This window comes from Triturus cristatus, chromosome 2_1 (genome assembly GCF_964204655.1).
Source record: "Triturus cristatus chromosome 2_1, aTriCri1.1, whole genome shotgun sequence".
Taxonomy (NCBI): domain Eukaryota; kingdom Metazoa; phylum Chordata; class Amphibia; order Caudata; family Salamandridae; genus Triturus; species Triturus cristatus.
In genome coordinates this window covers 119,097,687-119,111,473 of record NC_140581.1, presented here as the reverse complement: position 1 = coordinate 119,111,473, position 13,787 = coordinate 119,097,687, and the positions used below count along the sequence as shown (strand labels likewise).

Here is a 13,787-nt window from a genome sequence, read left to right as displayed (position 1 = left end):
CCTCCACTCAAACAGCTGACAGCTGCGGTGGACCCGGGCCAGAGAGGAGCGCGAGAACTGGTGAGTGGATCAAGGATAAATTACACATAACACAGTACAAATTGCTCAAATCTAAATAAAAGCAGGGAAAACGGGCGATTTCAATAAAACCAGTAGCGTTAAAATAGATTAGCAATGCCAGAAAGAAAGCGCAAGCAGAGCTTACTGCAGTCCGCTGTCATTTATCCTCTCTAAACCCAACATCCCAATCATAAAACAATAATTTCTAAATTCCAGACTAAAATTTCTAAATTTTAATTTTAAATTTCAAATTTAATAAAAATTATTTTAAAACACTCCCCACCCTAATCCCCTATAACCCCAACATCCCGCTCCTAAAAATACATTTCTAATTTAAATGAAAAAAAATTTGAATTTATTACATTTTTTAATCAATTTTTTAAAAACACTCCCCAACCTTATCCCCTTTAAACCCAACATCCCGCTCATAAAAAATAATTTCTTCATTAAAATTAAATATTTCGAATTTATTACATTTTACTATCAATTTTTCTAAAACACCCCCTACCCGTATCCCCTATTAACCTAACATCCCGCTCCAAAAAAATATTATACAATTTTTTTAAAACTATTATTATACATGAACCAAGCATAAAATATTTTAAAATAAAGTACCATAACGATAGTTTGACATAACGATATTTTTACAGTCGACATTACAAAATTCTGTATTTTTTACAACACTAAAAATCGATATTTTTAACATCGATATACATTATATCGATATTTAATACTATCGATATACTAAACTCGATATTAATGTATGTCGATATTAAAATTTCGATATTATGTCTACTTACCGTTACTACAGCCAAAAAGGCCCCAAACTAGTAATAGATATACTTCTTCTCAGCCGTGGAGCACGTCCAACACCACACATGGCCGCTCACAGGTTAATGCAACACACTTCCATAGTATATAATGGAAGCAAGGACTTAAAATACCACCCCATAGGAAATAACGTTAACCAAACAAAACTGGCTTCAATGTCTCTGGTACTTCCTCGCTCATAAAACTGTGGTGTAGGAACTAAGTGGAGATACAACTTGTTAAAAAAACATGTGGGACCTAGTGTTACGTTATCTACATGAGGATAATAGAGGCCTCTACTGTCCTACAAGATTACAAGCTCTGGGTTTATTGGATATTGGCCACTAGGCGCTAGTAGAGAGAGCAATATGGCTGAAAAAGAAGAGGGAGTGGAACAAGGTCTTACAGAACTCATGCACTCAATTCCTGTTAGTGAAGGTGGAGGAAATGGCATGAGGGCAGAGAGTCAATTTGGGAAGGAATTTGTTGGGTATAAGTTAAGATGGGAAAGCCCGATTGAAGTTCTGTACTTATTTTTAAAAATGCAATAAAAACTATTGAAACCTTAAATTTATATACATATTTACATTTAGGCAAAGAAAGACAATATCATTTGCTAAACGTAACATGTTTTTGTGATAAACTAGGTCACAAGTAGTTAAAGACCACACTTTACAACGAAATCAGGTCTACTGTCAGAATTTAAGAAAGCTAATGGGGTTTTGGTTGGGAGTGTGACTTTAGGTTGATAAATACCTCTCCAGCCACCCTTACCTTGGGAATGAGACAAACTCCTGCTTGATCCTGGATCGGGAAAAAAAAAGAGATGTCTTATTTGCACTGTTTTCAGCTTTCCAGTGCTCAGTAGTGAGATTTACATCTTCATGCAGTATCACCAGAGCTCCAGGACACAAGATATTGAACAATGATCTGGCACGTAATTGAATCAAATTTGAAGTAATTATTCCTACCTGCAATGTGAATTTCTGTTGTATAACCATTTCAGATCTCTAGAGGGCAGGAGAGCTGTGCAGCTATTATCAAACCAAGAGATGGAATGTGCCAGGCCCTGCTGGTGAGGGAGAGCTGGCCGGGCACACCATGCACGCACTGGAATGTTTCATTGGTGCGCTTTCTGAACCTACAAAGAGCATTTGGATTGTCCAAAGGACAGTGTGGTCCCTAGCAGGGCATAGGGTATTCTACTTTGAGCTTTGACAGCCTTGGGTGATCAGACTCCTGGTCTTACAACAAGGTCACAGCTTCTGAATAAATGACTAAGTCTAACATATTAATCGTCTCATCTGGGCCTTACACCGAGTTAGCCTCCTAAAGTCAACGATTACTTGAAAGCAGTGACGACAGCAGCAGATGCAGCATAATCCTCAGCAGCACTGATTTTAGGAGATTTTAAAAGTCAGCAACTGAGAAGTGCTGAAACAGTGGCGTAACGAAAGTTGAGGGGGCCCCCCTGCAAAGTACACGGAGGGGCCCCCTCCCCGGGCCACCACCTACCACTTTTGCAGAGGAGGTCCCCTGGAGCTTGAGGGCCCACCCTGCACCGAGGGGGCTGCGGGGGCTTATTTTACGCCACTGTGAAGATGCCAGACATGCCTCTTATTTCAGTTATGGAGCTATCTCATTAGAAAAACAACAGACCTACACCTTCGGGCCATAAGACATCCACTTTAACACCAGGTAAAAAACAGAACAAATCATTTTGCACTGACATAGCAACAATAATTAGCCCATAGTAAGATTATTCTATTTTGGCCACAGCCCAAAAATAGAAAAACGTTCTCATATGCCCCGGCAGTGAGGTCTGTGGGACTAGCAGGTTTCTGTGCCCGGGGAGGTCTGTGGGGACTGGCAGGTTTCTCTGCCTGGGGAGGTCTTTGGGACTGGCAGGTTTCTGTGCCCAGAGAGGTCTGTGAGACTGGCATGTTTCTGTGCCCGGGGAAGTTTGTGGGACTGGCAGGTATCTGTGCCCAGAGAGGTCTGTGGGACTGGCAGGTTTCTGTGCCCGGAGAGGTCTGTGGGACTGGCAGGTTTCTCTGCCTGGGGAGGTCTGTGGGTCTAGCAGGTTTCTCTGCCTGGGGAGGTCTGTGGGGCTGGCAGGTTTCTCTGCCTGGGGAGGTCTGTGGGGCTGGCAGGTTTCTCTGCCTGGGGAGGTCTGTGGGACTGGCAGGTTTCTGAGCTTGGGGAGGTCTGTGGGGCTGGCAGGTTTCTGTGCCCGGGGAGGTCTGTGGGACTGGCAGGATTCTGTGCCTGGGGAGGTCTGTGTGGCTGGCAGGTTTCTCTGCCTGTGGAGGTCTGTGGGACTGGCAGGTTTCTCTGCCTGGGGAGGTCTGTGGGGCTGGCAAGATTCTGTGCTTGGGGAGGTCTGTGGGGCTGGCAGGTTCCTCTGCCTGGAGTGGTCTGTGGAGATGGCAGATTCTGTGCCTGTGGAAGTCTGTGGGACTGGCAGGTTTCTGTGCTCAGGGAGGTCTCTGGGGCTGGCAGGTTTCTGTGCCCGGGGAGGTCTGTGCGACTGGCAGGTTTCTGTACCCTGGGAGGTCTGTGGGACTGGCTGGTTTTTGTGCCTGGGGAGGTCTATGGCACTGGCAGGTTTCTCTGCCTGGGGAGGTCTGTGGGACTGGCAGGTTTCTCTGCCTGTGGAAGTCTGTGGGACTGGCAGGTTTCTGTGCTCAGGGAGGTCTCTGGAGCTGGCAGGTTTCTGTGCCCGGGGAGGTCTGTGCGACTGGCAGGTTTCTGTACCCTGGGAGGTCTGTGGGACTGGCTGGTTTTTGTGCCTGGGGAGGTCTATGGCACTGGCAGGTTTCTGTGCCTGGGGAGGTCTGTGGGACTGGCAGGTTTCTCAGCCTGGGGAGGTCTGTGGGGCTGGCAGGATTCTGTGCTTGGGGAGGTCTGTGGGGCTGGCAGGTTTCTCTGCCTGGAGAGGTCTGTGGGGCTGGCAGGTTTCTGTGCTAGGTGAGGTCTCTGGGGCTGCAGGTTTCTGTGCCTGGGGAGGTCTGTGGGACTGGCAGGTTTCTATGTTGGTGAGGTCTGTGGGGCTGTCAGATTCTGTGCCTGTGGAGGTCTGTGGGACTGCCAGGTTTCTGTGCTGGGGGAGGTCTGTGGGGCTGGCAGATTCTGTGCCTGTGGAGGTCTGAAGGACTGGCAGGTGTCTGTGCTTGGGGATGTCTGTCGGGCTGGCAGGTTTTTCTGCTTGGTGTGGTCTGTGGGGCTGGTAGGTTTCTGTGCCCGGGGAGGTCTGTGGGACTGGCAGGTTTCTGTGCCCTGGGAGGTCTGTGGGGCTAACAGGTTTCTGTGCCTGGGGAGGTCAGTGGGACTGGCAGGTTTCTGTGCCCTGGGAGGTCTGTGGGGCTAACAGGTTTCTCTGCCTGGAGAGGTCTGTGGGGACTGCCAGGTTTCTCTGCCTGGGGAGGTCTTTGGGACTGGCTGGTTTCTGTGCCCAGAGAGGTCTGTGAGACTGGCATGTTTCTGTGCCCGGGGGGGTTTGTGGGACTGGCAGGTAACTGTGCCCAGAGAGGTCTGTGGGACTGGCAGGTTTCTGTGCCCGGAGAGGTCTGTGGGACTGGCAGGTTTCTCTGCCTGGGGAGGTCTGTGGGTCTAGCAGGTTTCTCTGCCTGGGGAGGTCTGTGGGGCTGGCAGGTTTCTCTGCCTGGGGAGGTCTGTGGGACTGGCATGTTTCTGTGCTTGGGGAGGTCTGTGGGGCTGGCAGGTTTCTGTGCCCGGGGAGGTCTGTGGGGCTGGCAGGTTTCTGTGCCCGGGGAGGTCAATGGAACTGGCAGGTTTCTGTGCTTGGGGAGGTCTGTGGGACTGGCAGGATTCTGTGCCTGGGGAGGTCTGTGTGGCTGGCAAGTTTCTCTGCCTGTGGAGGTCTGTGGGACTGGCAGGTTTCTCTGCCTGGGGAGGTCTGTGGGGCTGGCAAGATTCTGTGCTTGGGGAGGTCTGTGGGTCTGGCAGGTTTCTCTGCCTGGAGTGGTCTGTGGAGATGGCAGATTCCGTGCCTGTGGAGGTCTGTCGGACTGGCAGGTTTCTGTGCTCGGGGAGGTCTCTGGGGCTGGCAGGTTTATGTGCCCTGGGAGGTCTGTGGGACTGGCAGGTTTCTGTACCCTGGGAGGTCTGTAGGGCTAACAGGTTTCTGTGCCTAGGGAGGTCTGTGGGACTGGCTGGTTTTTGTGCATGGGGAGGTCTATGGCACTGGCAGGTTTCTCTGCCTGGGGAGGTCTGTGGGACTGGCAGGTTTCTCTGCCTGGGGAGGTCTGTGGGGCTGGCAGGATTCTGTGCTTGGGGAGGTCTGTGGGGCTGGCAGGTTTCTGTGCTAGGTGAGGTCTGTGGGGCTGCAGGTTTCTGTGCCTGGGGAGGTCTGTGGGGCTGGCAGGTTTCTATGCTTGGTGAGGTCTGTGGGGCTGGCAGATTCTGAGCCTGTGGAGGTCTGTGGGACTGCCAGGTTTCTGTGCTGGGGGAGGTCTGTGGGGCTGGCAGATTCTGTGCCTGTGGAGGTCTGTGGGACTGGCAGGTGTCTGTGCTTGGGGATGTCTGTGGGGCTGGCAGGTTTTTCTGCTTGGTGAGGTCTGTGGGGCTGGTAGGTTTCTGTGCCCGGGGAGGTCTGTGGGACTGGCAGGTTTTTGTGCCCTGGGAGGTCTGTGGGGCTAACAGGTTTATGTGCCCGGGGAGGTCTGTGGGACTGGCAGGTTTCTGTGCCCTGGGAGGTCTGTGGGACTAACAGGTTTCTCTGCCTGGAGAAGTCAGTGGGACTGGCAGGATTCTGTGCTTGGGGAGGTCAGTGGGACGGGCTGGTTTCTGTGCCCGGGGAGGTCTGTTGGACTGGCAGGTTTCTGTGCCCAGAGAGGTCAGTGGGGCTGGCAGGTTTCTCTGCCCGGGGAGGTTTGTGGGTCTGGCAGGATTCTATGCCTGCAGAGGTATGTGGGACTGGCATGTTTCTCTGCTTGAGTTCTGTGGGACTGGCAGGTTTCTGTGCTTGGGGAGGTCTGTGAAGCTGGCAGGTTTCTGTGTTTGGGGAGGTCTGTGGGGCTGGCAGGTTTCTCTGCCTGGAGTGGTCTGTGGGGATGACAGATTCTGTGTCTGGAGAGGTCAGTGGGGCTGGCAGGTTTCTGTGCCTGGAGAGGTCTGTGGGACTGGCAGGTCTCTGTGCCTGGGGAGGTCTGTGGGGCTGGCTGGTTGCTCTGATTGGGGAGGTCTGTGAGTCTGGCAGGTTTCTGTGCCCGGAGAGGTCTGTGGGGCTGGCAGGTTTCTGTGCCCGGAGAGGTCTGTGGGGCTGGCAGGTTTCTGTGGCCGGAGAGGTCTGTGGGGCTGGCAGGTTTCTCTGCCTGGAGAGGTCTGTGGGGCTGGCAGGTGTTTGGGGCAGGATGCTGGGTGATCTTGTCACACCCACAGAGTCAGGGATTTGGAGCCATTTATGGACCAGAAACATTGATCCTTTTACTGCTACTGAGTGGAGTACGACGGCTTCAGGGCGGGAAAGTGCATGGAGCGCCGCACAGTTCAAAGGTCGCAAGTGAGGTAGGTTGTGCTGGTGTTAAAAAAAAAAGTCCAGAAAGAGAAGAGAGTTACACACGCTGGTGCCTGTTTCCACGAAAGTCACGTGCAACCTCTGGTAGCACATGCTTCGTAACATAGAAAGGCTGTAAATGTTATTTTTTTCCTTTCATATCAATGGGGTAGGATTGGTGGCTCTTTGCGACAGCAGTAAACAGAGGGCAAGTACATGATATGCAGTGCCATGAGAATTATGCTGCAGGTACTCAATTATTCAGCAGGAAAAGGCAAATTATGCGGTCTAATGCCACACATTTTGTGATACTTATACTTAATTTTTTGTAATTACACCTTTTAAGACTGTTCTGGCAAATGTTTCACCTCAGTCTCAGTTTAACAACCAAACAACAAAGAGTAACTGAAAGGAGGCCTGTCAATTTTAGCGAAGGGCATTCGACTGTGCAGCAATGCATATTGCTGTATTTTAGTAACTTGTAACTGTTTCAGCTAGAAACCATTTTATCTGCAAGCTGCAATTTATGTAGCACCACTGCCACCACAGCCCAAATCCTCCCCCTCTCTGCCCCACTCACACCCTGATGTCCAGTTCAGCTGGACCCGCCCCTTCAGAACCGACATCACTTGACAACTAGAAATCAGCGACAAGAAATCGGGTCAGTTTTGGGGGGAAGTGGGTATCACTTTGCCTTGACAAAGTCGGACGAAACCGGGAAACTTCTCCCAAAGTCACAGACTAAGGTGTAAATTCATAGGTGAAGGGTATATTCTCTTGCGCCCACAAACTTCAATGACGATTTTTGTGTTTTCTGTAAAATCCGCAAATCAATATAAATCGCAGATGAAACTGATGACACGCACTTTTAATCTTTAATGTGTAACATAACCCCCCCATATTTTCCAAACAACCTTCATGTACCAAAGGCGCCTTTCTTTTACTAAATGCCTTCACACTAAACTGGAGACCTTACGCACACAAGTGGTCGTCGCAATTAATTTTGGGTGGGGTGCACTTGTCTGCGGGGGGTGGCATAGACTGGGCGAACAGACAGACTCACCTGCGCGAGCCGCAGAAGACAGGGCAAACAAGGCTAGCCAGAGAAATAATTAAATTATGGAAGGTAGTCGGCGCCGCACGTTACCTCTCAATTGTCTCCACTCTGGCCTCTGGGATGCCTCCTCGCTTCACCAGTCAGCAATGCGCATGACAATTGGTCACCAGCCCCACCCTAAGGGTGAAGAGTAAGACCGCGCAGACGCGGCGACGGAGACATCTGCACGCTGCGCAGTGTGCACCATTACCATTTTTTAAATGTTACCATTTAATTTATAAAGAAAAGTCTAGAGCAAGCGTAAGTTACATAACATACCTATATTAATTAATTAATTACCTATCCCAGACAGTCACGGATTTGTGGTGCTTGCTGGCACTGCTGAGGGGGCCTCTGGAGCACTGCCCCCCCCCCCCGCAACACGGGAGCTGTGGGGGCCTGTGTTACGCCCCTGGGGCCTGTGTTACGCCCCTGCTTATAAATCCACACTGCACAATTCAACTATAAATAATTTAACCCTACAACATTCCATACCACATAATTACAATCCAAAAAATACACATATTTCCACTTCACTCCATACCACATAATTCCACATCACAGAATCACATTCCACACAACTTAATAACACTCCCAACCACATAATTTCACTCCACACAACATATTTACACTCAACTCTAAAACACATAATTACCCTCCACAAAATACAACTCTGCAACATGTTGCATAATTCCACTGCGCATAATTATACACCACACCATGCCACATAATTCCACACGTCACACAATTCCACAATTCATCCCCACACAATTTATCACAAAGCATAATAACACTCCACATAATACCACTCAGCTCTACATAACTAACCTCCACATAATTATGCTCTACTCCATACTGCATACATACACTCCACATAAATCCAGTCTATGCCACATAGCAACACTCCACATAGCTACACTTCACACCATGCCTCATAATACCACTCAACATAATTTCACTCAACACCGCAACTTCCACGTCACACAATTCAACTCTAGACATTTCCATTCCACACCACATAATTCACAACAAACTACATAATTCAGACTAACACCACAAATGCACAACACACCACATACATCCAATCTACACCACAAATTCCACATCATGCTATAATATTTAACAGCACACCACATAAGGAAACTCCACTACATACCACTCCACCACAGAAAATACCATTCCAGATAATCCCACTCCAAGACCCACAATCCCACTCCACTCAATACCACATAATTGCACTGCACACCATGCCACATTATTTCACTACACAGATCCAATCCACGCAACACAATTCCACAACCAACAATTCCAATCCAAACCATATATGTCCAATTGACACGACACACATTCCCTCCACTCAAAACAGAAAACGCATAGGTAAAATACATTGTCCATTACAACATCAATAGCTCTAACTCTCACCTTCTGATGTGTCCCAGCAGATCCTGTTTCTGGAGCTGCAAACTTGCTGGCTGAAGTCAGCTCTGTGCTGCTTCAGAGGAGCAGTGCTCTGTGGTGAATGCTGTCTGTGGGGCCCCCACCCCCATCCATTCCCCTGTCAGCTCTCCTCTGTGCTGCCTCCTGCCTGCTGTCTGAGGAGGGCCCCCACCCCCATCCTTGTCCTCTCCCTTCTCAGAGGCAGTGCCCTGTGGGGAATGCTGTGCTGCCTCCTGCTCTCTCTGGGGCCCCCACCCCCATCCTGGTTCCGGGACTGGCTCGTGGCTCTGACTGAAGAGAAACAATGTAACTTGTTACATTGTTTCTCTTCAGTCCTGGGTCAGCGCAGGAGCTCCGTGCAGGCTGCTTTAGAGGCTGCTTTAGTTAGAGAGAGAGGCTTGCTTTAGAGCAAGCCTCTCTCTCACAGCTCTCTACCGAAGAGCTGAGGGGGCCCCCTTCATTTACTGAAGAGTGGGGGCCCCCCGCACCGCGGGGGCTGCGGGGGTGTTTGTTACGCCCCTGTGCTGAAACAGAGGGCTTCATTCACAAAATGCATTTTGTAGAATGTGAGTGATACCACAGTAGTATTACATTTTGTAGTGCGTGAGTAATACCACAGTAGTATTACTCATGCACTACAAAATGCTATTTACTAACCTCACAGACACCTCCGTCACTGCTAACTTTTCTGTGCAGAGTTCTTTGCGACATTTATGGAGCTCTCCGAACACGTTGGTCGACGTTTTTGTAGTAAGTGTTTGTGAGACAGGGGGAGTAGCTGCAAAATGGGGATTACTTACACATAAATGAGAGTGGCTGCCGGTTTAGTAATAAAGAGGGGTGTAGGGAGAAATATACAAATGCAAACATTGTTACTCAGTGGCAGCTGGTGATGGCGGCTGGTGACATTTGAAAGTGGTGAAGCGTAAAAGTTAGGTATGATGTTTATGTAGCAAGTGAAGCAGGCACGCTTGGTGGACAAACGTGGAGTCCAGGGTGGGCCCTCCTCCAGAGAAAAAAATTAAAAAGAATGACAAATGGTGCATTTGAAAGCAAATGAATTTAGTGAGAAAGCAGGATTAATAAAGCAGTGGTAACATATAGGTGTCGATTCCGATCCTGTAAAACCCGGGTACGAATGGTCGTACGGAGCGTATTCTCCGTCCGACTCGTACCCGGGAAAAAGACCTTACAAACCCGCAAGTACGATTCATACAGAAATACCATTTCCGTACGAGTCGTACAAAACACCCACAATTCCGATCCGGGACATCGCGTACGTGACGTCCGGACGGAGTCAAGCAGCGTTTTACGGACCAGCAAGTACGATCCATGCCTACGTCACTCCGCAGGGCTCTTTTTTAACGGCAGCCAAAAACTCCCAGGAAATTGAGGACGACGCGAAGAAGGAGCACCGGTACGCGACGGACAGCCATGGACCCCATCCTACGTGTCATCCCGGCCCTACTAGCCTACGACCTGGTGCACAGAAACCAACGCAGACGCCGCAGAAGGTCAGAACAACCCCCAGGGGCAAAGGGGGTGGGGGGGGCGTGGGGCAGGAAACATAACCCACACCCAATTAAAAACATATATATCCTGCACATACATTACCTCCATGGTCTGGTCACTTCAGGGGGCGTGTCCACCAATCCCACGTACCGCTACAATGGAAGTGGACGTGGACGCGTACCCGTCACCACTACAATGGTGGTACGGACCGTACCCACGCTCTGGGGGGCGTGGGTACGGTCCGTACCACCATTGTAGTGGTGATGTACGGGTACGCGTGGTACGGACGTACCCACGCTCTGAGGGCATGGGTACGGGCCGTACCACGCGTACCCCTACGTCACCACTACAATGGTGGTACAGACCGTACCCACGCTCCCCCAGAGCGTGGGTACGGTCCGTACCATCATTGTAGGGGTACGCGTGGTACGGACGTACCCACGCTCTGAGGGCATGGGTACGGGCCGTACCACGCGTACCCCTACGTCACCACTACAATGGTGGTACGGACCGTACCCACGCCCCCCAGAGCGTGGGTACGGTCCGTACCACCACTGTAGTGGTGATGTAGGGGTACGCGTGGTACGGACCGTACACACCCTATGAATGCAGGGGTACGGTCCATCTGACCCGTACCCCTACGGCACCAGTACATTATCGATACAAGGCGTACACACGCCACAAATGTCTGACGACGGCCTGGTCCAGCATATTAGGGGGGTGTATGCCCAGGACAGCAGTGTACTGCACCAAGGGGGCGGGTGGGTGGGTGGGTGGCTGCAGAGGACTCCCAGCAGTGTCCACACATATGAGGGGTGGGTGCATATCACTACCAGCAGTGTCCATACATATGAGGGGTGGGGGCAGAGGACTCCCAGCAGTGGGCAGACATATGAGGGGTGGGTGCATATCACTACCAGCAGTGGACAGACATATGAGGGGTGGGTGCAGAGGACTGCCAGCAGTGGGCAGACATATGAGGGGTGGGTGCATAGGACTCCCAGCAGTGAACAGACATATGAGGGGTGGGTGCATATCACTACCAGCAGTGGACAGACATATGAGGGGTGGGTGCATAGCACTACCAGCAGTGGACAGACATATGAGGGGTGGGTGCAGAGGACTGCCGGCAGTGGACAGACATATGAGGGGTGGGTGCAGAGGACTCCAAGCAGTGGGCAGACATATGAGGGGTGGGTGCAGAGGACTCCCAGCAGTGGACAGACATATCAGGGGTGGGTGCAGAGGACTCCCAGCAGTGGGCAGACATATCAGGGGTGGGTGCATATCACTAACAGCAGTGGACAGACATATGAGGGGTGGGTGCAGAGGACTCCCAGCAGTGGACAGACATATCAGGGGTGGGTGCAGAGGACTCCCAGCAGTGGGCAGACATATGAGGGGTGGGTGCATATCACTACCAGCAGTGGACAGACATATGAGGGGTGGGTGCATATCACTACCATCATCACATCATCATCAATCAATCACTTATAAAGCGCGCTACATACCCGTAGGGTCTCAAGGCGCTGGGGGGGGGGGGGTGCCGCTACTGCTCGAACAGCCAGGTCTTCAGCTTCTTCCTGAAGGAGAGGTGGTCTTGGGTCAGGCGCAGGTCGGTCGGGAGGGAGTTCCAGGTCTTGGCGGCCAGGTAGGAGAAGGACCTTCCTCCTGTAGTCGCTCTTCGGATGCGGGGGACGGCGGCGAGGGCGTGGTTGGCTGATCGGAGGTGGCGTTTGGGAGCGTAGAAGTTGACTCGGCTGTTGAGGTAGCTCGGGCCTTGGTCGTGTAGGGCTTTGTGTGCGTGGGTGAGGAGGCGGAAGGTGATTCTCTTGTTGACGGGGAGCCAGTGAAGGTCTCTCAGATGTCCGGAGATGTGGCTGGATCGTGGGATGTCGAGGATGAGTCTGGCTGAGGCGTTCTGGATCCTCTGGAGTCTCTTCTGGAGCTTGGTGGTGGTACCGGCGTAGAGGGCGTTACCGTAGTCCAGTCGGCTGGTGACGAGGGCCTGGGTGACGGTCTTCCTGGTCTCTGTGGGGATCCACCAGAAGATCTTCCGTAGCATGCGTAGGATGTTGAAGCACGCCGAGGAGACGTTGTTGACCTGCCTGGTCATGGAGAGGGAGGAGTCCAGGATGAAGCCCAGGTTTCGTGCATGGTCCGTCGGTTTGGGTGCGGTGCCCAGGGCGGGAGGCCACCAGGTGTCGTCCCAGGCGGAGGGTGAGGAGCCCAGGATGAGGACCTCCGTCTTGTCCGAGTTCAGTTTCAGGCGGCTGGACGTCATCCACTCGGCTACCTCTTTCATCCCTTCGTGCAGGTTGGCTCTGGCGGCGGTGGGGTCGTTGGTCAGGGAGAGGATCAGCTGGGTGTCGTCGGCGTAGGAGATTATGCTGAGGTTGTGTTTGCGTACGATGGCCGCGAGGGGGCTCATGTAGACGTTGAAGAGGGTGGGGCTCAGAGATGATCCTTGGGGGACGCCGCAGATGACTTCGGAGGCCTCTGACTTGTACGGTGGTAGGCGGACTCTCTGTGTTCTTCCGTCGAGGAAGGAGATGATCCATTCCAGCGCCTTGTCCTGGATTCCGATGTTGCTGAGGCGCCGTACTAGGGTGCGGTGGCAGACCGTGTCGAATGCCGCGGAGAGGTCTAGGAGGATGAGGGCCGCTGTTTCTCCATTGTCCATCAGGGCTCGGATGTCATCGGTGGCGGCGATGAGGGCGGTCTCGGTGCTGTGTTTGGCTCGGAAGCCGGACTGTGAGGGGTCGAGGGATCCGTTCGTCTCGAGGAAGGCGGCCATCTGCTTGTTGACGGTCTTCTCGATGACTTTGGCTGGAAACGGGAGAAGCGAGATGGGGCGGTAATTCTTGAGGTCGGTGGGGTCCGCTGTTGGTTTCTTGAGTAGAGCGCTGAGTTCGGCGTGTTTCCAGCTCTCAGGGAAGATGGTGGTGTCGAAGGATGTGTTGATGATGTCTCGCAGGTGGGGTGCGATGACAGCGTCGGCCTTGTTGAAGACGTGGTGAGGGCAGGGGTCGGTCGGTGATCCGGAGTGGATGGAGTTCATCGTGCGGATGGTGTCTTCGGTGCTGATCGGGGTCCAGGCGTGGAGGGTGGTGGTGGGGGGGGGTGGTTGGTCGGTCATGGTGTGCGTTGGTTGGTTGTTGAAGCTACTGTGTATGTCCGTGATCTTGTTGTGGAAGTATGAGGCGAGGGAGTTGCAGAGGTCTTGCGATGGGGTGATGTCATTGTTTCCTGCGCTGGGGTTGGAGAGCTCTTTCACGATGTTGAAGAGTTCCTTGCAGTTGTGTGCGTTGTTGTCCAACCGGTCCTTGAATGCTGTTTTCTTGGCGGCGCGGA

The 13,787-nt window shown here is 51.9% G+C and overlaps 1 protein-coding gene across 7 annotated transcripts in view; it reads right to left on the bottom strand.

Moving 5' to 3' along the window:
* The window catches only part of LOC146863857 (uncharacterized), a 285,832-nt gene that overhangs the window by 130,955 nt on the left and 141,090 nt on the right, over nt 1–13,787 (bottom strand). For 6 of the 7 annotated variants that reach the window (XM_085640683.1, XM_085640684.1, XM_085640687.1 and 3 more), the window contains exon 4: nt 1,645–1,674. The exons of the other annotated variant lie outside the window; for it this stretch is intronic. In XM_085640683.1, coding sequence (XP_085496809.1) covers nt 1,645–1,674 — 30 coding nt within the window. The remainder of the gene's footprint in view (nt 1–1,644; nt 1,675–13,787) is intronic. 7 annotated transcript variants of the gene reach the window in all.